Genomic DNA, 24,847 nt, shown 5'->3' with positions numbered 1-24,847 from the left:
GTTTTTCCTTTGTTACAATAATGTGCGACTTTGTTGTGGTTTCTCACAGTAAATCCCAATAGCATGAACTGAACTTTGTTTCTGCAAAGCACTGTAATTGGATATATAGATATCCAGACTCCCAAGTGGAGTGAAGTGCTTTGGACTAGAAATTCTATAATTGCACATTATTTTCTAACAGGGGTTGAGATCTACCGTCTGAGACATGCTTGTAAAGTTGGTCTATTTTAAGCACTTGGGTATATTCACGTATGTATAAATGTACATTCACTGACATTTTCAGGTGATTGAACTAATGAATTTCCTTCAAGGAAGGTTTTATGATCAAATAAGACAAGGTTTGAGTATATTTGAGGCTTTGAAAGAAAGCAATACTACTCCATTTTTGTCAATTTCACCTCAAATCAACTTCTAGATATTCTTAAAATTCAAATCTGTGTGGTCTAGTGTGGCTTCTTGACGAGATAACATTTCAGTCATTTTGATTGAATATAAGATTCATCCCCATGATGAAACTGCATAAACTAATCATGACAAAATCACGTTTTGCCCACAAAAAGCGCATCGTGTTCTAGTAAATTCAACAGAGTTTTTATTCTTCATCAAATACAGCCTTGCAGCTAATCAGAGCTTCAGAAAATTCCACTCAGAATGGCAGGAGAAAACAAACTAAATCAATCCAGTCTGGAGACGGTGATGGAAGATCCACAGTATGTAACAAGCCGCATACATCAGCAGAGAATCAGATCAATACCACTAACGAGTGTTAATGTCCGATTTGCTTCCCATATTAGCAGCTTTAATCAGGGTTTAATGAAGCCACAGTTGAGCTACAGCAGTGCTTTAATACATGGAGGTGTATTATACAGTATATTTATTGATCCCTTTTTTGTATAAGACAAAAACAGAAGCTAAAACAAACAAACAATATGGGTGGCAGAGAATCAGCTACCATACCGTCGCTGCAATTTTGCTAAATATAATGCAAATAAAATTTTTACAATTCCCTCAGAGATTCTTTTTTATTCTTTCTTTTTGCATGCAGAAGAATGTTTGTTTGTAGTAGAGACAACTGTTGCAGTCATAAATGAGAGCTCCAAAACTTCAGTCTGCCTCACTACCAATGAGCTAGCATTGGATGAAGTGCACATAATCAATCCAGCGTTTGCCCCAGAACACGCACAAATCTGTCCAGACTCCAGACTGAGAAAAACAAGCAGTTGTCATCAGGATTGGGTGCTGCTCGGGGCTTAAACCGGAGAAAAGTGCTTTGCTGTGCGGGGCCCCCCTGACCGAATGAAAAGCAACTTAAGCAGAACTAAATCCCTTTTCTAGCAGATGTATGGCAGATGAGTCTGTGACAGAGGCTGGAGGAAGATGTGAGGGGCAGGCGGGTGTTTCTTGGCTAACAATAGTGAGAAGGAAGGTTGAATGGATGGATAGGTGAATGGGTGCTCCTCAGCAGTGGGAATAAATGCTGCTTTTGAGAAGGCAGTCGGGAAAATAACCATGGGGACACAAGGATTATCATCAGATTTCATAAAATGAACTGAAGATGCTTATTACAGCTCTACAAATCAACCCAACAAACAGTCTTAAAGACTCACTACTGTGTGAAGAGATGCACAGAGACAGAGGTTGTTCCCCAGGAGCTTGTCTGCGCTGCTAATCTTCTCTCGGCTGCCATGTCGACCCAGGCCGGACAGTCAGATGGACGTGTCAACCTTCAGCCGCATTTCATTCCACTTCCTTTCACCCTAACAAGCACAGAGACTTCAGCACCGCTGACAAGACAGCAACACTTTGAGTATCCAGAAGCGGCGGCTCACCAGAATGCATCAGTCCTGCACATGTCACGTCACTTTAAGCACTTTAAACAAGCAGGTCTGATGTTGTTTACTTTAGCTTCACAAAACAAATATGATGCTGTAGGAGCTGATTGGCAAAGTAGCTATTGTAAAAAAGAAAGTACACATTCTTTCAGGATCTAAGCTTTTATCTGTCACAATATCATACAATTGTCTTCATTAAATGTAAATTAGGTACGGTGGTGGTGAGAAGTTGGGAATTTGTAGGAAGGAAACTGGTTATGATGTTCGCAGGCAAAAATGTTTATGGGGCCCTTTTGTTTAGGAAATGGAATGAGAAATGGTCATCAGATGAGTTTGTTCACGAGTTTGCTAGTTGCTCTTAAAGATGTGATGCAGGTAAAATCGGGACCCACATGGGTCATCAGTGTTGTACATTTGGAGCCGTTTTCCTAAAGCCAACTTAAGACCCAGTTAAAGCCTTTTCAGACTCGCATACATTATTATCTGCCCTGAAGTTCACCAAGAAAATGGCCAATAAAGTACAGTCTTCGATATGATGCGGTTCAAGAGGCGTAAATTGAGAGGCATCATGTTGGCTGCAAACGTTGGTCTTTTTGTTCCTGAGTGTCCCGACACAGAAGCTGGTCCTTGGCCTTGATCCCAAACCTCTCCTCACACAACCTCAGTTAGAGGAGAAAATACACAAAAAGCTCAAATGTCTGTTTTGTTTCACAAACATCAAGAACAGAGTGAAGTAAAAGCACACAAAACTTGAGGGAAAAGATACAAGAGAAGAGCATACGCCTAATAAATTCAAAGTCAGCCTTGGAGTTTCTTTTCTTTTTTTTCTTGTGAATGTCATAGATTAACCTACAAAATAAAACTTTGTCAAAAGCTAGGCACAAATAACCTCTAAAGACAGATTTCATCCCCTAGTAACTGATCTCACAAGCCTCCTAAATAAATAGCTAGTAAAGACTTGGTTAACCCACTTCTGTAGAACTTTTCTGTTTGATTATCATTATTAGTTATTAAATTTTATGTACATTCCTTGACAATGACATGTTGGGGAAAATAAAAGGCACAGAAAAGAGAAAATGAAATGTAATGTATGTTTCTTCTGCAGACTGAACGGAAAAATAGCAACAAACATAAAACACTAAGCTTTTAGCTTTTACTCTTTTATGTCAGGGGATGACTTTTAAAATAGAAAATAGTGGATGTTTAGAAAGTCAGGCACAAAGAACCCCTTTATAAAACAGGCTTTATCAAACTGTAAGCAGCTGTGAGTTTCCTAAATCACTAGCTAGTAAGAAAGCCTTTTTTTTTACTATCTTTTATATAACCTATTGAATAAAAATGGTCAATTTTAAATACATTCATTACATTGCTAGAAAAGGAAGAGAATACAGAGAAAACACAATAATTTTTGAGGAGTTTTCTTTCAGCAGACTGAGCTCTGTGACAAAACAAAAAGGGAGGAACATAGCTATGATGATATCTTTTACTAGCATATGTTAAAGAATATATTAAAGCCTAAGAAATAAAAAATAAAAAATTTGTTTTGTAGATTGTCAGGCACAGAGAACGTCTTTAAAAACTGATTTTATCTACAATTTAGCAGCAGAGCTGAGAAGCTTGATATCTAGTTGGCCAGTAAAGAGGCCTGTTTAACCTTAGACATAGAAGAGTAATCACATTGGGTTCATTACTCCACTGAAACAAAACAAAAGAGGTGACTGCAAAACATTTAAAGAAATTTTTAGATGCAAGTTGTTTATAAAACCTAAGTCTTAAACCCAGCTTACTAAAGAAAACTGAAAATAGGGTGATTACTCTATATTGGGGGTTAGATGTGTAAAACTAAAGTAAGAGGTCATATTTATAAAGTTTGACCTAAAAACTCTTGAGATTGAACACTGACTTTTAAAGGCTATTGTGTCTGTTTACAGTTCTCTATCGCTGTAGCTCTTGAAACATTTTACACTGAGCATTACCAGTTTATCGGGGCATATTCAGGTTTACAAATGCACAATTAATTAAAAGTCAAACCCAAATTTGTCTTACTTGATGATCTACTTGTACAACGATGAAGAGTCGGCTGTTATTTTTAGCCGCAGTCGAACTGAAAGCAAAATCTCCTGGAGCTTTTAGCGCCACAGTGTTTTGCTCAAGGATGCTTTAAAGGCTTCTTGAATCCAGGTCACTTCACAGAATCACAGTCTTGGAACGCTCCACATCACTGCTGATTTGTATGTGACACATTGCTTTTCAGGTAACTGGCTTCTCAGCGGTGTATATTAGTTTCACGACTGAGTTAGCGAGGCTTAAAATTTCATTTAAATCACATATACCCATTCCCCGAACTGTGCTAACCCGTCTCTCACAGCTATTTTTTCACCTTTTAGGCAAAAGATGTGCGAATATTCTTGCTCTATATCTTGCTCTACTAAATTTTTATGTAAATATTGAGGACTTGTATGTAACTCTCAGGTTTCCTTATTTGTTTGTCTCACTTTTGAGATTCTAGGCTTGTGTCTAAGGGTTTTGAAGCAGTACAATGGAACATAACATCACGTGGACGGCGAAAAGAAATGCTAAATTAATATACTCACATCATTGCTTACTCTTCAAATTAACTTTTCAATCCAAACTTAGTGAGCCTCTGCACTTTAAGCGATGACATATACATGGTCGGTATTTAAGACAAAGGAGTCCACAGTTTCCAGTTTAAGAGAACGTCATGCAAACTGCAGCAGGATAGACAAGAAGGAAGCAAAGCCGCCACTCGCCTGTTTCTTTAAAGCAGTTTCTTCATTACCGAGCAGTTTTTTTTTAGGCCTCAAGAAAAGGAAAGGAAAACTCTTGCAGCCTTGCATCCATTCAGGTTGCCTGAATTAGATAGATGGTTCTTTGTTCTTCAAGCGCAGATGTTTGCTTTATCACTTGTCTTTTTCTAAAGCAGAGAATGATTGGGATCAAACCCTTTCTTCTTTTACACAAATTCAGTTTCGGAAAGAATAAACCCTGCACAAAAACACACAAACAAACAAAAAAAAGCGATTATGTGGAAGCGACAACTCCTTTCACCATCGGTTCTCTGTTCAGGTATGTGGCCCAGTAGACGAGGTTGAAGGTTCCGAAGAGGACGGGGAACACTATTCGCGACATCTTGTCGATCTTGCTGACGCTGTTGTATGTCTTTTTGGGGTCCACCAGTTTGCTCTCTGAGCCCCGCAGCTGCACCGACGTCGTATTGGAGATGGTGGAGATGGACGCGTCCTTGGTAAGGTTTGGGGTGTAGTTGACACCTGCCGAGCAAACGTTGTTGGCCTTTTTTGAGAGCACCATTGGGTCTCGTTTCTACGGTGGAACAGATTACAATGATTAGCTTCCACAGTTTTACATAGCATTTCTGTTACTGGTGTGAAATGGAGTTAAGTCAGTTAGAAACAATTAGCATAAAAATGGTCCTGTAGATGTTACCTTAGGGTGCTGTGCTTCCAGAGCTTTCTTGCCATCCCAGGCCCAGCTCCTTTTGGTGAAGTAGTTCACTGTGGCAAACTCGATAAGAGCTGAAAAGACGAAAGCATAGCAGACAGCAATGAACCAGTCCATGGCTGTTGCGTAGGCTACTTTGGGAAGCGAGTTTCTGGCGCTGATGCTGAGTGTGGTCATAGTCAGCACCGTAGTCACCCCTGGAAGCAAACAAAAAATGTGTTGCGTCTAAATGCATCACTCAAAGGCTAGATGGAAAAAGAGTGGGGGAAATGTTTCACTCACCAAACACAGTCCGCGCGGGAACGGACTCTCTGTTGAGCCAAAACGACACCTGGGACAGGATTACGGTCATGAAACATGGCATGTACGTCTGGATGACAAAATATCCGATCTTCCTCTTCAGGTAGAAGTGTGCCATCATCACAGTGTATTGTCCTGAGTAGAGAGAGAAGAGTCAGAGAGAGAAAGAATATGAGGTTGGTGAGTAAGATTGAGCATTTTAATGAAATCTAGGTGCCAAATAAAAAACACAATGACTTTTGGAGGTAAGATGCAATATATAATCAGTAAAATACTGTAAATATTTATGGAATGCAAGTTTTGAGTGAACATTATTCAATGCAACTTTTAATATTATAAGAGACTTCAAAGAGTGGTCTGTATCCTATTATTTGTATCAAAGCCCATTTATTGGGGGCCACATATTGTGAAGGCATTATGGAAGCTATCCATAGTTAATTGTCTTACTGTTTATATATAAACTGATGGTAAAATAAGCGGTTTTTTGGCAAAAAATATTGTTTATCTTTGGAGAAATGAAGAATTAAATTGCTGCTCCTTCATTCATGAAAGTAGAGCTTAATATAAATTACCTATGCTGTGACATTATCTCACCATGTGGGGGTGCTAAACTAAAGGATGACTTTTGAAGAAACGCTTCCAAATAGGCCACATACTGAGCAAATCTCTAGTCCAAATTTGTCTTTTTTTATGGTCCCTGCACTTTTCCTGTAAGATTTATTTGTGCTTTGACTAGTTTGTTGCTAAACTTTGATTTTCTGAAACCCCAGTTTAAGATGCACCAATGTCATCTGAAGAGAAGTAACCCCAGGTCATGATACTCCTACCACTATGCTTCATCTTAATTGCTAAAAGCTTTTTTTTTTTGCATTTGTACATCACTCTTTTGAGATGCCCTTTATGTAGAAATGAATTGTTTAACACAGTTTAGATTGCTTGAAACCTTTTGTGTGCAAACAGACAATATCTTGAGGACAACCAATTTATTTGAGATAAGAAATGTCATGTTGCACTGTCAAAACCCTCTCTATCCGAAAACGTTTTTTTTTCTCAATTCTGTAAGGACATAATAAAGAGGGGCTGATATGTGCAGAGTAGTGAAAAAAAAATCAGTGGAGCAGGACTAGAGAGAATATTCCATATTCAAATTAAACACACTTTGGATTCACTATTAAAGTGAATAAATGAGCAAAGGCGGCGTTAATTACTATGGGAGCAGATTGTTATGCAGTTAATGTTGGATCTTTGACAGCGGATGAGGGCAGATGGAGGTAAGTTGGGTGAGAAAGGAAGTGTAAGGGAAGAGAAAGAGAGGGACAGAATATTGAATTTGAGGCTTTAAAGAAAGAAAAATCCTCTCGCCGTCAGCTGTTTATGACTGCAGGCGCTGGGTAGCTATGAAAAATCCAGTCCATCTCTTTCTCTCCCACACACACACCATACACAGAGTAATAGACGAGGCTTTCTCTGGGGCAAAATCCGATTTTTGAACCTCTCTAATCCCTGGTTACAATCTGCATCCTGCCATCAGTGAGAGGAATAGAGGGAGTGAGACGGAAGGAGGGGGAGGGGGTTTAGGTTTCCTGTCCTGGGATCCTCAATGAAGCCCCGCCCAATCTGAGCCCTGCCAATCACGGCGGTGACACACACATACACACGAAGCATGATTTCCAACTGTTGACACACACCTCAGCACAGACTTTAAGCTGCGGAAGAGGAAGGACGATTGCTGCTGCTAATCATTGCTGGGATGGAGGGGGGCTAGCTGTGTGGGTCTTCCCTGACTTTTCCTTTTCATCCTGCCGATTTCCCCCCACCCCCTGTTTTAATTTGGCAGCTTTTTGTGGATTAATGATTCTTGACGGGATTGGTTGCCATGCAAGGGAAAAAGGAAGCATTTGTTGCAGCTGTCAAATGACGGAGGTCCGTTGCTTTTTGTCCGTCACGTCCATCTCTTAGCAACCTTGGTCTTTGCGATGCCTCAGTCAGGACAACCCGAGCATCCCCACCCAGGCCTTCCGACGCCTTCATGACCCCAGGCTGGCTCTCTTGCAACCCCCCCATCAACCTCTGCTGCTGTTGTGAAGATTCTGGGCACCTTCACCATTGATGCATGGATCTGTACTGGGAAGGGTTGACAAGGAACATGTTCCACTGCTGGATGTTACTCCTTCTCTCCCAAGGATTTGTATTCAACAACGTCCAAGGGGAACTTCCTTTCATGTTGGAGAACAACGCTGCAATGCTGGTCAACTTGTAAGTTTCTTGGTTGTACCTCAAATATCACTTGAGCTGAATGGTTTACAAAGACCTTTAAGGTAGGGCTTATCGTCTAAAAATGACGACCAAGAGAAAGGAACAGCAGCATTACCGTAGTGTCAGGCAGTTATTTAGGGAACGTTATTGCTATCTGAGACAGAACGCACAGTGTCCTTAGAGATGTCAACTATCTAAAGACAAACTCATGGACTAATCTCCTCTTTCATGCTCTCAAATAAGTGTATAGTCTAAAATTAGATGTGCTACTTAAAGTCTAACACCGTCACATCCATCCAAAGCACTAAGCTACAAACTTGAAAGAGGATCCTTTCTTAGCAAACTCAAGCTAACGTTTACAAGAGGATTTGAAGGCAAATTAAATATCTTATTTTTCTAAAAACGTCTTAAACATAGTGACAGTCTGGTCCAGTGAAACAGTTATTAGACCACACCTTTCAGCTGGGGCCCAGGAAGTTTTTTGTACCATGAAGTTGTCAGAGGTTAGAACATCAGAAAGTCAAGACAATCATTAACTGTTCGCTGCTTTGAACTTCATGTGAACGAGTGATTTGGCGTTTTTATCTGAACTAAATGAAACAGCTGGGCTCCTTTAAATAGAGCAGAGCAGCAACAGTAAACTTCTGTCGACAGCAAGTCTTTTTGGCAAATTTACTGAACTCCTTTGCACCTTTAGTGCAGCATTCATTTCCTTTTGCTGTGACAGCCTTCCTCATTGCTTGTTGCCATGACGAACAAAGAAAATCAAGTAAAGACTACTTTGAGATGTGTCACCTTGCTTTGCACTAGAAATACCAACACTTTCCTCCCCTAGGAAACTGTTGGTATCTCTAGATAGGAAATTCGGTGGAAATTTCAACTTTATCACTGCTCTTTGTGTTCATTTTGAACACCTACTACTTTCTCAGACAAGTCAAAATGCACAAGTTAGGTCTAGCAGGTTTAAAATGTCATATTTGACTGTAAAACTTACTCATAAACTCTGACCAGAATGACTTAACCTACTGGACTGAATTTGACCCTACAGTTCAAACCCACCGGCAATATCCAACACTGATTTGGACGACATTCAGAGAGAAGCTTTGGGCTGCACGAATGATTTTTCTGCCTTTAGTCCCTATAAGTATCTATTTTTCTGATAATCTTTTGCAGACGGAACATATGGTTGTTGATAAATCGTTATATTATCAACAACTTCTGGCATAAGTAAAAAAAGAAGCAAATTTGGTCATTTTACTGTCAATTTTGCATTTATCCACCTGTTAAAGGTCCTTAATAATTGATAAAGACTCCATTGTAAGTTTATACAATGCTAAATGATCTTAGGATAAAAGTTAGTATATTCATACAGTGGTTGTAAAAAATACAATTTGCTGTAAAGAAAGGTTTCTCACTGCTAAAGAAAAGAAAATGATAAAAACAACCTGAGCATGCTCCCTATATAACTTTGGATGAACTTCCAGTCAGAAATTGAAGCTTTCCAGTGTTTAAATCTAGATGCATTCTTTCAAATAGGTCAAAGTTGACCTATTTGATATGTTGCTACATTTATTGCAATTAAAGCCATCTAATTGGGCAAAATATGGTTTGTGTTTAAAGTTTGTAGTACTCTATTAAAAATCTGTCTCTTTTTTTCTATTGTGATGATAAAGGAAACTGAGTTCCTCCAGGTCAGCAGGAAGCACCAAGAGCAAATTAATTCTCTCCTGAATTACAGTTGAACCAGAAATTCAATTAACTTTCTCTCAAGATGTTTTTTGACATTTTGAGAGACCAATGATTAACAGGAAATACCTTACTTTTAAATTTGTTCTTTATCTTTTTATTCAACAATAATATCTTCAAAATAGGTCACAATGATGCTGCCTACTGGCAGATTTACAAGAAGTGGTGATATGCATAAAAAAGTGTAAAGATGCAGTGTGTCGGGGCGAGTAAGTCCAGTTCATGCTTTTATTTTTGAATAGAAACAACTAATTCAGTCCATTCAGTAATATGTATTAAAGAAACACAAATAAAACCCCCCAAACATTTTTCTGGTTCTTACAACGAAATAGAAACACGTAGTTAAGCTAATGCTAACGCTAATGAAGTGTGAAATGATTGAGGGCAGTAACCAAATTTATTTCAGTAACCTTTACCAAACAAGCAAACGACTTATGTTGTAAAAAAAAAAAAACACTCATGCAGGGGAAATCCAGATTTTCAATAAACTCTCCACTAGAAACCAAAGGGAAGTGCACATTTCCGCTTTACATAAGAGTATTAAACAGATGCGTTTCAGCCCCCTCAACCTCCACATGTCTGTGCGAGCCTCTCCAGTTCCGACACACAAACATTCCTTGCTCCATCTTTGTGAGAACTTGTGATCAGAGACTTTTTATCCTCTGAGAAACACATCTCCACTCATGATTAGGTAAAAGCTAACCTTACGCCTTTCCACGATGCTAGCTGAAAACCTAAACCGCCCAGAGAAATACCCAGGTTCGTGACCTCTTTTGTACGTTTCTATCTATCGCTGTGAGGACATCTGGTGTTCACAGAGATAAATTTATTCACGCAGATCCACTCAGTGACAGCCACCCAACCAATCTCTCACTGATTTGTGATGTCATCTTCTTATGCAAAGGCTGATGGCTGGTTGGAGGGATGTTAGGGGAGGATTAACCCTTGGTCTCAGGTCTCTCCAGCTCAGTGTCTGTTCATGTGGCCATGTGTGCACGCATCAGCTCATGTGGGGATAAGTGTTGTTTGACAGGCCTGTCCGGCAGCTGGTTGTGTGACGGATATGCTACTATCCTCCACTGGCATCCACTCACTGAGTCTTGGTAATGTTTGTCTGCACTCATCATTCACTCTGAACAGCCATGAGTAAAACTTTTAAAACCAGGCCCGCACTGTCAAAAAGTAATTGCCTAAACTCCAGATCAGGAAATACCTGAGGTAAAACATTGTACTGTTTTTTGTCACACATTATATGGCACAGTATAATTGCAGAAGAAACTTAAGTCATTAATATCTCACTATACCCCAGTTCTTATATGTTTAAACTGCCTTGCCCACCTCGGCTGGTGCGTATGTCCTCTGTGTCAGCTGTTTGTCCAATGAGATGGTACTGATTGAGTCTGGAACCATCTTCTGCCACAACAACAGACTTGGCAGCTCCTTGAGTCCATGTGTAGACCACCTCTGATACTGGATAGGCATCTGAGAAACAGAGACAAACTTTAAACATGTACCTACTGAGATAATTGAGTATGCAAGAAAAATATTTTCCCACAGCTTTTACTGAAAACAAATAGATGACTGCTTCCTGCGTACGAAAACTTGGGGATTTCTAGTGTGACTGTGTTGTGTTTGAGTGAGGGCGAATTTGATTTGGCCAGTATTTTTGGGTCAGGAGATTTGACGCGTTGCACAACTGATCAAATAACTAAAGATGTAAAACTAATACAACTTATTATTTTTCTTTTAGCGGTACAATCTCAGACGTTAATCTAGGTAAATGTAGAGTTTAAGATTTGAGCTTTCTAACGATAAAAACACCAGGTAGGTCAGAGAGAAACAAAAAACACCTGGTGCCCAGAAGACCAGTGATGCTGTCTGTTTCCCAAAGATTCTGCGATTCTTTTTAGGAACTTTTTAGGACACTGTCAATTACAAATCTAATGGCATGAAAGACAGTGGCTCCTGTTACATCTGGATAGTCAAACATGGTGGCAGTAGATTAACGGTAAGGGGCTGTTTTGTTCATTCAAAACCTCAACAATTTGCCATAATTGAGAAAACCAGTTTCTCAAAACAACAAAGTAAACGTTTTAGAGTTGCCTTGTCTGTGTCAGAATCTAAAACTGATTATGTGATTATGTACTGTATGTGTTAGTGTGAAGTGAAAAGCAAAATCAGTAGGAATGTGTAAGGGGACTAGGAGCAGCTTTTCACACCACTGCCTCTCATGAGGGCAGATAGGATGCTAACCTTGGGCTTCCAACATGCGTGCTCACTTGGCAGCTTCATGCAGCTGTTGACTGCCTGGTTAAATTTAATGACTGACAGGCTAAAGACCGCAACCTTAAGTGAAAGGGGAGATTGCAAAAAGGGATTATTGGTGAATTTCATTATGCAAACGAAGAGCTAAAGTCTTTGGCAGGCCCAACAGTCCACCTTTGCCAACTTCTCAACACTTAATGCGATGCTGTTCCTGCCTCACTGTGTGAGGCAAAAGGGGCTACAACTCAGCCAAACTCATCACCTCCTACAGTAAGTGAATGCACCGAGTTTAGCTGTTGGCAATGTTTAATGATACGAAGGAGCGCGGCTCAAGATTGAGTCAGAGTTTTGTGTACTGAGTGAAAACTTCATACTATTATATCAAGAAAGTAGGGTATTTAAGTAGATGCATGGAATGGTAATATCCTCATCCCTAACAATGTATGAAAACAAAACCCAACAAAAATTGTTAACATCTAAATAATGTCATGTGGCACTGAGCATCAATCACAGCATGACAAAGACATCTCATGTTGTTCATAAGTCAGCTTATTGTCTGCCTGTTGAGGTGTGGCATCCCATTCTTCTTGACGGATGCCCCCTCAGGTCATTGATGTTCTGGGATTTACGATTGTAAACATCTACATTGCGACTCAATTGATCCCATACATTTTCTATGTGATTCAAGTCTGGGTGAAGTGCAGCCCACTTCATTCGAGGTACCCCAGTCTCCCGTACCCGTTCAATAATTATGTGACTATGATGAGCTGGAGCATTGTCATCTATGAAGATGACATTAGGGCTGTGTTGTTCCTGGAGAGTGACAATGTTTTTCAGGTACTATGAGCTTGACAAAGAATAGGGCAGTTCTTTGTTGACTAGTCACCTGCCCACACTGTAACACCGACACTACTATGAAAGGTTCAATTGGTGACAACAGTGGCTGATGCACAGCAGTCTCCTTGATGTCTCCAACATCTTTGGTGGCCATCATTTCTGCTCAATGTGTCTCAACTTTCATCAGTGAACAACACTGAGGCCCACTGGTCTCTTGTCAAACGTAAATGCTCCCTGACCCATGAGAGCCAGTTTCAGAAAAACTTGGACTGTTGGACATATGAGATCAAATGTACCCCTTTAATTCTAGCTTGATTGAGAGCGACAGTTACATCTCTAGGAAAATTTCTGTTTTTGTTATCTGCATTAAACATACCAGTTAGCTCCAAACCAACTAGCAACCATCATGAAAGGTTTCTCCAAATTGTTGCAAGCTTCATTAATTGCTTCTCTAAAATTATTGCAATTCTCTCTTGACAACAATTTATCACACACCAGTAGGCTCCAAAACAGCAGTTTGCCAAAACCTGTGTTTTTTTGCAGTAGTGACATTTGTTGATGATCAATTTATCACTTGCATTTAATTTAGCAGCTTCTACTTTCCCACCTAAATCTTGCAGAACAAGATGGTGTATATTTAGTATCCCAGGACTGCATTTTATTCACTGCATATATGCTGCAGAAATTGGATTCTTCATTTATTCCTCCAACTTGTCTGCGTAGATCTGAGAAGTGAGCCCTTGCAGCCCAGCAGTTATGTTAAGCAAGTGGGGCAGAGTGGGGGGATTAGCAGCCCTTCACCTGAGCTAACCTGCTTTAATTGCCGGATAAGTCACCACTCTGGCACTGAGCAGTAGGTGCATGTACTTCCACAAGATAGGTGTGAATGCAGACAAATTGTCACAGGAAGCTCTCCCTTCTCATTGTAAAAATATAGTTCTGCCTTGCCATCTGTTTAATATTTCTATTATGCTCCTCCACCTTTCACCTGCATTTCTACACCAGGGGGTAATTAGGTTGATGCTGACCCCAGGACAGCCCAGCACCTTCTCGCAGTATAATTGGATTGCGCTCCAAAGTGTAACCTGACATAGTGAGGGTGGGCGGAGCTCATGTCGTTGAGATCTGGGGATAAAGAGCCTCATCCTTTAAGCCTAACAGACTCCCGAGGTGTGGGCCGAGCCGTCTTTAAATACCACCAAGTTCCTCTCACATTTCTATCAGAGGGAGGACACATAACTGAACGGCCCCATTCGTCACTAACTATGCTTGAGGAAAGTTGAGTAAATCTATTCTCTTGATTTTATTGGCTTTTGGAAAGAAAGGAGCACTGAGTGTTGACAGAGGAAGTTTCCAGTGTAACTCCATTCCAGCACACCCTGGATAAAGTTTGGTTCATATTTCAGCCTATGCCATCGATTTCCCCTGAACTACTCAATAAACTTCTCTGTGAAGAGGGGGTAGGGTAAACGTCTGGCTGTTACAACAGTGTTTGCACTTTTTGTGCCAGTTTATGACTCTAATAATTCAGCACTGCAGCGTCAGGCTTTAAAATCGACTCTAACTGTGACAGTCAGGCGTTACTCAACATCAACCGTGGACTAAAATTAAATGTAAATGGCTGCACCAGACTGCAGGATGCAATTACGTAACAGTGATTGATCTGGGATTGCCAAGCACTGTAAGGGGATGGATATAGACGCCTGCAGCAAGGATTGTACTCACAGCTGCCAAACTTGAGCGGGCAGGCGTGGGCGTCCATGGGAAAGTCCTCCAGTTGCATGGGGCATTCTGCTGAGATCGTCAACCTAAGACCAAATACATAAACATTTATTTATTAGGATTGAGCTCAAAAGCAGACTCGTCTATAAAGCATTTGGCCAAATGAAATTTTTTTTACCATGATATGTTGCTTTTGTTAGAAATGTAAACATTTTGTTAAAACATTTGAGTACTAGAACTTGGAAAAAGCAGCAGTTTTCTCCGTGTAATAGCTCCATCTAGTGGTCAAAAAAGGTCCCTCCAGTTTTTTCCTCCCAAGTATAGATATATAATTAATTTGCTTTATCATTTGAAACTTTATATTTCTCAATTTTTAAACAGAGAAAATCAAAGATCGTATGCAGTGCCAGATCTCACTCTTTTTAATCCCCTAAAGAGCCTTTTCTATTAAAAACAAACAAAAACACAAACCCATTTCCTGTTACATTGACAAAGAGTCCGGATCTGATCATTGTGCTGGTGCAGGATTAACTCGATCGAGCACTCGCACACCACCTAGTAATTCTTGCCCTTTTATTCCCCAGAAGCGATCTGTCCTAGATTGAATTAAATCCCCGAGAGTATTTCTGCTCTTTACATGATGATGAATAATACGGCATTTATAGTGATGTGGATTCACTAAAACTAATGGGGTGGCTGACAGAGAAATAGCCACAACACAAAGAGTCATTATATTAAAGGTTTTGTTTTCTGCCCCCAGCACCAAAGCATTAGTTACAGAGCATTTTTTGTTTCTCTGAACCTATTCTGACTCAAAATCAACTTGGGATGTGTTTTTATGCTCTAATGGCTCCTGGAGGGTTTCTCGTTAAATCAATAAGAACAACAAAGTGGGGTAAGAAGCTACCTTTGGTTTGGGGCCCAGATTGTGTTACTTTGTCGACACAACTCGATGTTTCTGATTGGAGGAGAAAAAAAGAGGGTCTCTGGGATAAACTAATGAGAACATGGCTGCCGGCAGTTGTACAATGTTCTAATTATTCATGGAGCAATGTCCCATTATTGTGGTGAGAGCAGATGACTAAATTAGTGACTTAAATTAAGATATAACCCAGGCAAATAAAATCAATCTAGAACATTCAGTCAGTTATTTTATTTTAGTGTAAAAATAAGACAAATTAACGACTAATGGCTTTAACAACGAGGCAAGATTTTGACTGAATCACTTCAGAAAAATAACGATCATATTCACTCAATGTTAACAAAAATATTATGGAATTATTGGATGTTGAAGGAAAATTCTGGAAAAACTTGCTGGAAAAAGCCATGACAATAACGTTTGAGGGAAAAAGAGAAAATAAGAAAATGCTTGATGCAGAGGAAAACATGTATGATGTAATTCAACAATAATGAAAATAGAACAGAATCACTCAAAGTTTAGAAAATAAAATATGGGATCGATTGATATGACGAAAAATAATGCAAATGCATACTTGTTGAGAAAGAAACAAAAAAAATATGGGAATAATTCAGTCTTGAAAACTTTACCATTTATTTTGTGGACAATTTTTAAAAATTGCTTTGGATTTTCTAATGTTCTGGTGTCTTCCTTTGTAATATTTTCAACTAGTCAGTTTAGTCCTAACAAACAATGTTGTTGTTTATCAACCTTTGCATTGCTTTATCAAAGACATCTCTTACAGGGTTACGAATAATGCCAATCAACCAGGCACAGCAACTTGTTAAACTGCAAGAACTTTCCAATTACGAGTTCAAAAGTGAGTGCTAATTTGTTTCTTCAAAGCTGAATTATTCCAGTTTTCCGTCTTCTGATTCTGTCAGTAAAAGCTGGAGATGACAAATACTGGAAACGGAACGGCAGACGGACCAATATTCTTGTACCTACCGGAAAATTTGACAAGAATCTGATCTTGTGCAAAAGTGGAGAAGTTGGCAACACAAAAAAAGGGCTAGAGCTTGTGCTTTGTTAGCCACCATCTGTCTTTTCACACGAACCGACCCATTTTTAAATCTGCAGACTACATGTGTGAGAACAGGCTAAAAGGAGAACTGTTAGAACTTCTCAAATGTTAGATAATGAAAAAAAAAAAACACAGCAGAAGTGTGAATGACTATAGCGACTCTGTTCTGCCAAACGATAAAAACTCATAACTTGCTCATGTTGCTGGATATCTAGTAGTTGCACCAACGAGTCAGTATGCATTAAGCCTGCATTGTGGAGCGAGAAGTGGCAACTTATAAATTTTTGATGGGAACAACTAGACAGATTTGCTCTGTATGCTTCTCCTGTGAGTAATGGATTTTAGAAGAGACAGCGGCACAGTCGCATTCGGGAGACAGAGGACACGAGCTGTCACTGACACTCGTGTGCTAGGTGTTTGTGCGAGACGAGTCGTGCTGACTGTAATGTGCTAGTCTGTCGGGTTGCAGTGCAGCAAAAAGCGGAATCCAGAAATCTGGAATTTTACAACGCTCTGCAAAATTATTCATCTCACTAGTCACATTAAACATTAATATGTAGAAATCTGAAAAGCAGGGCGTACATTTGTTTTCAGGAGAGGTGGGACCAAGTCACTGTTTTCCAAGCCACTAGTCGGTTTCAACTCTTTCCACCCAAGTCTTGTGTCAAGTCTCTGGTGTAGGCATGAAGGTCTCAAGTCAAAGTCTTAAACTTTTAATTTTACATTTGACCAATTATTTTATTTAATCAGATTAATTTAGTGATTTTAGTGAATCTAAAACCATCTGAAAATTTCTGCTGTTATTTTTTACTTTAGCCAAGAATGTATTTGATCTAAACTATTTGCATCAATGTGTGATTAAACAAATAAACCAGTACAAATATATTTTTTAGAAAAATAGTGTCATTTAACCTAATTCTGAAGCATTGAAAGTAATCCATTTGACCTATTAAAGCTCAATATGACATTATATGTGGCTGGCACACCTATTGGACATGAAAACTTCAATTTTTATTTGTTTTATTGGGTTTGTTGTATTATTTTCTTTCAAAGAAAAAAACAACACTTCTATTATAACTTTAAGAAACATGCACACTGTCATAAAACATTTTGCATTCAATGCAATGGTCAAGCATTTTTGGTAGATCAGGAATCTCGTACATGATGTCATAACAGCTGTTGGCACCAACTTTGTGCCCAACTACCTGATGGCACATGAAGACAGATTCTTGTAGTCTTAGAATAGGCTCCATAGTTTTGTACCCAGCACTTTTCCTTTGATGCAACTTTTCTGTTGGATATCTAAATATTTTCAAGTCAAAGGGTTCAAATCCAAGTGAAGTCATAATTCAAAGCTCTGAAACTTTAGGTCATGGGAAAACTGTTTTGGGACGTCATCAAGTTGAGTAACATCGTTAAATTGGTCACTAGCTTGGCACAATTCTAAGTTATGTGAGTCAAGTCCACACCTCTGATCTTTGTCTTCTTAGGTCAATATTCTATTTTAACAAATTGCCTTCCCAAAAGCTGCTGCATGTTTTTCGTGTTAGAATGAATCTCGAGAATGTGTTGGAATGCCCATTTTCTTGTGACGTTTCTCCACTTCTAATGCAAATGCATCACACGTCTTGTTCAGTTCTGCTGAAAACAAACTGTTCTGAGGCCAGGAAATGGGGAAAAACTGAAAAAGGTACTGAAATCTTGTTGCATACTTTAAACTAATTCTTTTAAGTGAATTTTTTTTCTATTCAGTTTCAGGCAAGGCACTGTATGTGGCTGCTGTAAGCTGCAAGAAACTTGTTCTTATTGTAATGAATACGTTCACTTTTTTTTTATTCCTTGCTGTTAGTTCTTATAAATGAATGGATATTTTACTCTAAACTATTTCCCTCTGTTGTTTTTCCTTCATTAAGGCCTTTCACATCAGTTTATTTAAACAAATGTATCTTTATGTAGAGATTTTCTGAAGACCCAGCACAGAACTCATTATTTTTTCCAGAATTTTGGCAATGTCTAACAAATACCACTAGGTGCTGCTATTTCCCTTCCTTGTGAAACACTCAGCTTGGTTTTGTAAAAATTGCTTTCAGATATATTTCTGATGGATTCAAAGCCTGTTTGTTTTATGGTTGTCCTCATGCGTACTTTTTGTAGCCACATCTTGGACTTTTGCAACAAATATGCTACTAACCTAAAGAACATACCTGTTTCTGTCATACCTTGCTGTCTGTGGCCTACCTCATTGTGTAGAGCAGGGTTCCGTCGTCCTTCAGTCTCAGCAGCTTGTTGGGTGTGGTCATGTTGTGAGCGATGGACTTCTTACCATTGAGGAAGAAGGTATCAGGAGTCCAGATGTTGCTAGCCAGCAGGTTGTTTAATGGGAGCATCTCCATGGGGCCTTTGAAGCAGAGACGCTCATCCTTCCAGCTTTGACGAAAGAACACGTCTATGGTGTATTCCTGGGATGGAAAGCCACGGTGGGAAAAAGAGAATTCAAAAAGGTGAAGACATTTTTAAAGCAAAATAAGTAAATCTTGGCAGACTTTCAGAATTTGTCGCATCTATTTCACTTTCAGTGCTTCAGAAACACAGAAGTTGGAAACTGCACTTCATAAATCTGTCATAAACTTGCGGGCGTGCTCGCTTCAAGCTCTGAAAAACAAACGACCGCGATAGCCGACAGAATGATGACGCTGTTAGCAGGCTGACATATACGCTTTAAGCAACTGAAGGGACGTTCAAGCCTCCTGCCGTAATCTATAAATCAATCATTATACAGTGAAAATGCCTCTTTCGAGTTCATTATGGCAACAAAAAAAAGGCAAGTTTGATGAGTGCGGTGTCAAAACTGTGGAAAGATGTGGGAGGAACGTAACGGACAAAATTCCTGAAAAAGGAGATTTAATGCGTTTCGCTGTCCAGATAGAATGTTGTAGTTCGAAGGAGAAAAAGGATTAATGAAAATGGTGAATCATTTGGAACAAATTGGAATGGAGCAGCCGAACTGAAGTAGTTCCCAAAAATTACAATCACATGATTTGCAAGTATTATAGAGCTGATATCGTAAATACTTAGGGTACCGAAGTTTTTTTACTGGAAAACCACATGAGCAAGGGTCCACCCTCATGTGGTACCAACCAATTTATAGGAGTTTGTGGTGACACTAAGAGGTGGTGATGCTCTAGATGAAAGATTACATACATTTATCATGTTACATGGTTTTTGTGGCCATCAACAAACTTCTGACATAATCCTGGCTAGATATTTGATCGTTACTGCTAACAAAACTGGTCGAGTTCATATAAATTATCTGGATTCAGCTTTTGAGGATTCTGGCAGATGGTACATCTTTGGGTTTGAAAACCTGGCCTTGAGTCTTCATTACATCTAGCCAAAGTGCCTTACGATTATGTCCAAAGGGATTTAGCCGGTCGATATGGGCAACAACAGATTTCAGTCAAGTTTGAAGGATGTGGTTCCATGGTTGGCACTCTGTCAGTCTTATCAATTTTCTGTAATCTTAAAGGGACAGTTTGGGTCTTCTTGCTCATTGAGTGGAAGTAAATTGCTTAGCAAAGTTAAGATGATCTTGAACCTTTAACACCCTTTGGAAAACATTTAGATTAATTTCTGTACAACTTTGACTCTAGCAGACTTGTAAATGTGGAAAGGGTTTGCATCAGCAGTGTTTGCTGTGGAAGAACTCACCATCTCTGTGTCAGACACAGGACCGAAGCTGGTGACAAAGATGTTCGTCTTGATTTCCGTCACATTTTCTGGGGGATGGATTGAACGGAATTGGAAAAGAAACATGTAATTAGACAAGATAATGCAAGAAGCAAACATTTTATTAGGATTGAAAATGAATGCTAATTGTGAGTTATTTAGGGACAAGGTGACCGTTTAAAAATGCCAATGAGCAACAGAGAGAAAAGGCCAGGAAGCTTTTTTGTCTTTTTGTGAATATGGATCTGGTCGTTGGCCACTAAATGCGGTTGGTTGCACAGTTTTTCGAGCAGCTTGTTGAATGCTGAATGGACGCCTGTGTTTTTCTGGCATGTATTTTTAGGCCCTCTTGTCAAGGGTAGCAACCGTTACCAGGCTCTGAGAGCTGCCTTTTGCATCGTGGTTACAAAAAAATAAATAAATAAATAAAAGTGAAGAAGGAAAATAAATGTCCTGGTTTCCTTCCATTATTGGACAACTTCTGTCTGCATGTGGCAACAAGGTGAACGCTAACAGGGGAAGGAAGAGGGGCGACACAAAAAGCTCAGGGAAATTTAGGAGTAAAAGTGTAATAAGCAGCAAGCTGTTAAGAGATAGAAGGAATAAAAAGCTCTCATTTCAGAAGTCCCTCAGGAAAAAAAAAAAGAAAAAAGGAAGATCTCCATTTTTGAATGACAGTTTGCTGGCTCTCAAGGTTATATCCTGTTGCCAGGGTGAGGAGCATGAATAAAACCCCTCAGAGATCTGCATTCTGGTTGTGGTGATGACAGCTAGATTGATGGAGACTGGCTACCCTACGTCAACTGGCGCTGTTTATACCCCAGAATCTGTTGCCCAAAAAGAATTACTCAGCCTGAATGGACACATTGGATGTGACTGAACCTCCGAGTCCCGGGCGGAGCCTGTTGTCGTAGCCATCCAGGAGGCTGTCCAGGATCCTGGTGAAAACCGTGCTGTCCTCGTTGGCGTCCTCCTCTTTTTGAGCTTCCGACGACTGCTGACAAAGACTGGGAGGAAGTGAGGAGGTGAGGAAAAGGAAAGAAAAATGGAGGTGGGGAGTGAGAGATGATCATGGCGTTGGTTAAAACGGCAGGACGTCAAATGTGACATGGTTATTGTGATTAATTAGCCAGCCGTATCGAGGCCAGACTTGTGATTAATTATTGAACATAAGTGCTGCTTACAAGTACCAGTGGAGATAATTAGCGCTTAGATATGCGATTCAAATGCAAACAAACGAGCTCTTCTTATAAATAACGCAAGACTGAAGGCATTATGAGATAAAGTTGACCCTTTTTTGTTTGTTTATTTACAGCTTTTTGTTTGTTTTCTCCTTTTTTTAAGGAGGAGGCATAAAAAAACTTTATAAACATGCTAGTTTCAAGTTAGAAAATTTTAATTTGTACTTTTTTGTCTTCAAGCCTTCAGGCAACACTCTAGCACCTCAGATAAGTGATCAGTCAGTGGGAAAAGGGCAACACGTTCTGCAATCTATCACGATATGTACGTGCAATTATCTATGAAAGGTTGTTTTTCTTTCCGTCCCAGAACAAGTGAATGAGTAAAGTGTTAGGAGGTTTCATTTAGTGGCATCAGTTTACCTATTTTGGCATCCGAGCAGGAGCAGGAGGGAAAGTACAAGCCAAGTCATGTTGTTAAGAGCTGCAACACACAAAAGCAAAGAGTGTGAATGTCTTACGTTCTGTTTGAATGCAAAAGACGGAAAGAAAATCTGACAATTAGTTGAAGATGAATCCCATTTAGGAGGCAAAACTCTTTGTTCCTCTGAATGCCGAGGCAGAGCAGCACTAAATCAAGCAGTGGGACAATGTGGGTTCACTGAAGCTGCAGTCTGCAACTCCTTCAACAGCCAGGAGTGATATGAAAACACAACCAACAGATAAATCTTCTTATGTGAAAGAAAATAAGCAAACTGTTTTCTGCAGCATGTTCTATTCCAATTAATTCAGGGTATTGCAAAACATGTGGGCAACCCCCCCCTGCCTTCCCCCATCCTCTGTACCGTCTATTCCCTTTTCCTCTATCGCCACATATTTGCATCCTCTCTATCTGAACACAAAAATGAATTATGTCTGAGAATAAAGAGAAAAAGCATCAACCTGAATGCGGATCCATCTCTACCGAGCGCCTGGAGGAAGAGGGTCTACACCCGGACTGTACCACCACCTATTCTTCTCCGTTGCTAGTCACTCGTCTCACCTCCTCCTCCTCTTTGGCTTCCTCACCAAGGGCTGCTTCCGCACTCTCTCTTTCTGCTTCTCTCTCTGTCAATCAGCGGCTCCCCATCAGGAGGTGTCTCTCTGCCTCTCTCCTCCTTCAAGGCTTTACCGCATCGCCTCCAGAAGTGTTACCCCACCACCTCCAGCAGCAGCAGCAGAAGAAGGGGGCTGCCTCTTCTGGCTCGTTGGCCAGCCTCTGAGGAGACTGGATTCACTCCACATTTTTTCCCTCCTTTATTCACTTTTTTTTTTTTCTGCACCGCCTACTGTTGGTGCAGGAAAATACAATGCTTCAGCTAACAATTTTCTGAATTAGATGCTTTCCATCGTTGGTTTGAGAGGAACGTTTCTTTTAACCAGCAATATTGTCCCCCCTCTTACTCCCTTTAAGTCACCTTAATACACAAAAACACAGATCTTCAATTATCCCCAGGCAAAGTTTCATTGACATAGAAATGATCGTCCACCTACACGACATGAAACTATGCAAGAAAGGTTAAAGGACAAATGACATACTTATACAATAATGCGAATAGCCTGGAAGTTTGTTGACATTGTCCATTGACTGAGATCTACTGGTGTTTAAATGGAGATAGACTGGAATGTGGAGAAATGTCTGTGGTTGAACGAAGAAATCACATTCACTTTCAAAGGGAAAAGTCAATACTGCTTAAAAACATATGGATTTTAATTGGAAGAAACTGTTCCAACTGCTACGAGATATGAAATATAAGAACAATAACACTAAAAGAGAAGGAAGCAAAATACATTTAATAACCAAAACAAACTCAAAATATATTCAGTTTAATCCCAATAATTACTGTTAGTGTTATGTACTTATAGATATCTTGTCCTGCAGGTCACATTTTAACCCAAAAGTTACCTAGTAATATTGTTTTTATAATTTTGACTCTGTTTGGTAGCAACCTGATACAAAAATATAAAGATTAAGCTACCTTATTTACTGCAGCTTATTGATTAAACTACAGTAGTTAAGCAACTGGGCTATGCTGCTAACTATCAGCATTGCTAATAGAACTGTTGTTCGGTACCCTTATCAATACTTTAATCAGTTTATTAGCAATAGTTAATTATATTATTGAGCTCGATGTTTTTGGCGTGTTTGTTGATGGGACTGGAGATGCTTCTGCTCTTGTGTTCTCAGGTTCCACTGAGTTTTATTAAGGAGTGTAATAATAGAGAAGCCTGAGCTCAGATGTTAATTCGTTTACTTTCCATCATGGCAAATTGTTCCAAGTCATTATATGATTGAAATATTGTTAGTTTACTCATTTACTGTTTTAAGTGAACTATGAATGCTGCTCTGGCAAATCCTGGAAGAGTGTCCAGCCAGCAAGTCTTGACCTTAAGCTTCTTATATAGAGCCGGTAAAGATAACTTAAAGCACACCAACAAGTTCACTTCTAAACAGGACAACAAAACAAAAAGAAAACCAAAAAGAAGATTATGAGTGGTCCAGACATACATTTGATCAAACTTATGTTAAAGATGTCACATCTGTTGATTTAACCTCAGATATGATGGGGTGCAAATACTTTTTCACAGTCCAAGCCAGGTTACTTTAGATCATTCTTTGAAAAAGCAAATCATCATTTAAATGTTTTTGTTTAGATTAACTTAGAATCACCTTTGTTTTACATTACAATTTATTTATAAAATAAAACACTGAAGCTTGCTAAAATAAAAAATAAATTAAAAAATCTGCAATGAAACAAATTTTCCGATCGCTTTAATTTCCACACACCACTATCCAGGGACACACTTATCATCCTGACGTCTGCCGTAAGAGGGTAGCCGAGCTCCACGTTTAGTAATTAGTGAATGACGTTTAACCTCCGTCCGCGTGCTTTAACCCGTCCCGAGTTGCGGACGGCAAAGAAAACAAGTGAACCCACATGAGAACTGAGTTCAGCACCACGGCTGGCGGACAGCTCCTGCACAGAGAGGATTCCCAAAGCCCTTCATTATGTGTCCTGTACTCACCCCACTGTTTAACACTGACTTAAAGCATAAAAAAACACATGAAACCTTTGTCATATTACATATACACTATACGGCATTGATTCAAGCACAGAATCATTTCTCATTGGTCAAATTCTCTTCATCGATGAATGATGTCATCCCACCTCTTCTTTCAGGAATGCTGTTGACGGAAACAAGAAGTTGTTCGCCATCTATGACACCAGGTAAGAGGAAAGCCCTGATCACCGTCCTCATCCCTGTACGCACGCGCACCACTACAATTACACGCGGCTCCCGTCTTCCTCGGACCGCCTTTCTAATCAAGCAAGATGACCCGCTGTGCGAGCTGATGTTCCAGGTAGCATAAATAAAAGGCCGTTGTTCGCGATTAACAGGAAGACCAATCAGATATCGATTAAAAGATAGATAAAAAAAAAACACCCTGCCTTCACTGGATAATGTTCCGCTCGCGCCATTT

At 39.7% G+C, this 24,847-nt stretch overlaps 2 protein-coding genes across 5 annotated transcripts in view; one reads left to right on the top strand and one right to left on the bottom strand.

The window, feature by feature from the left end:
• Nucleotides 1-575: 575 nt before the first annotated feature.
• Nucleotides 576-24,847, bottom strand: LOC114140413 (gamma-aminobutyric acid receptor subunit alpha-5-like). Of its 3 annotated transcripts, none has more exons than XM_028010230.1 (10): nt 24,534-24,847; nt 21,748-21,808; nt 21,029-21,153; nt 20,129-20,196; nt 18,659-18,879; nt 14,442-14,524; nt 10,953-11,096; nt 5,595-5,747; nt 5,298-5,509; nt 576-5,174 (listed from the first exon to the last, which is right to left on the bottom strand). In XM_028010230.1, exons 1-10 carry the CDS (start codon nt 24,622-24,624, stop codon nt 4,875-4,877), a joined length of 1,458 nt encoding a protein of 485 aa, XP_027866031.1. In that variant the 5' UTR covers nt 24,625-24,847; the 3' UTR covers nt 576-4,874. The 3 variants fall into 3 exon arrangements, with proteins under 3 accessions (XP_027866031.1, XP_027866032.1, XP_027866033.1); XM_028010231.1 differs by lacking the exon at nt 24,534-24,847 and adding an exon at nt 22,267-22,605; XM_028010232.1 differs by lacking the exon at nt 24,534-24,847 and adding an exon at nt 22,367-22,605.
• Nucleotides 7,321-24,847, top strand: part of LOC114140412 (gamma-aminobutyric acid receptor subunit beta-3-like) — a 57,849-nt gene continuing 40,322 nt past the window's right edge. Inside the window, exons 1-2 of one of the 2 annotated variants that reach the window (XM_028010227.1) lie at nt 7,321-7,868; nt 24,546-24,593. In XM_028010227.1, the coding sequence (XP_027866028.1) occupies nt 7,726-7,868; nt 24,546-24,593 (191 nt within the window). In that variant the 5' untranslated portion in view covers nt 7,321-7,725. The remainder of the gene's footprint in view (nt 7,869-24,545; nt 24,594-24,847) is intronic. The other variant, XM_028010225.1, reaches the window with a different exon arrangement.

Source organism: Xiphophorus couchianus, chromosome 24 (genome assembly GCF_001444195.1).
Source record: "Xiphophorus couchianus chromosome 24, X_couchianus-1.0, whole genome shotgun sequence".
NCBI lineage: Eukaryota > Metazoa > Chordata > Actinopteri > Cyprinodontiformes > Poeciliidae > Xiphophorus > Xiphophorus couchianus.
This window is presented reverse-complemented; position numbering and strand designations above follow the sequence as displayed.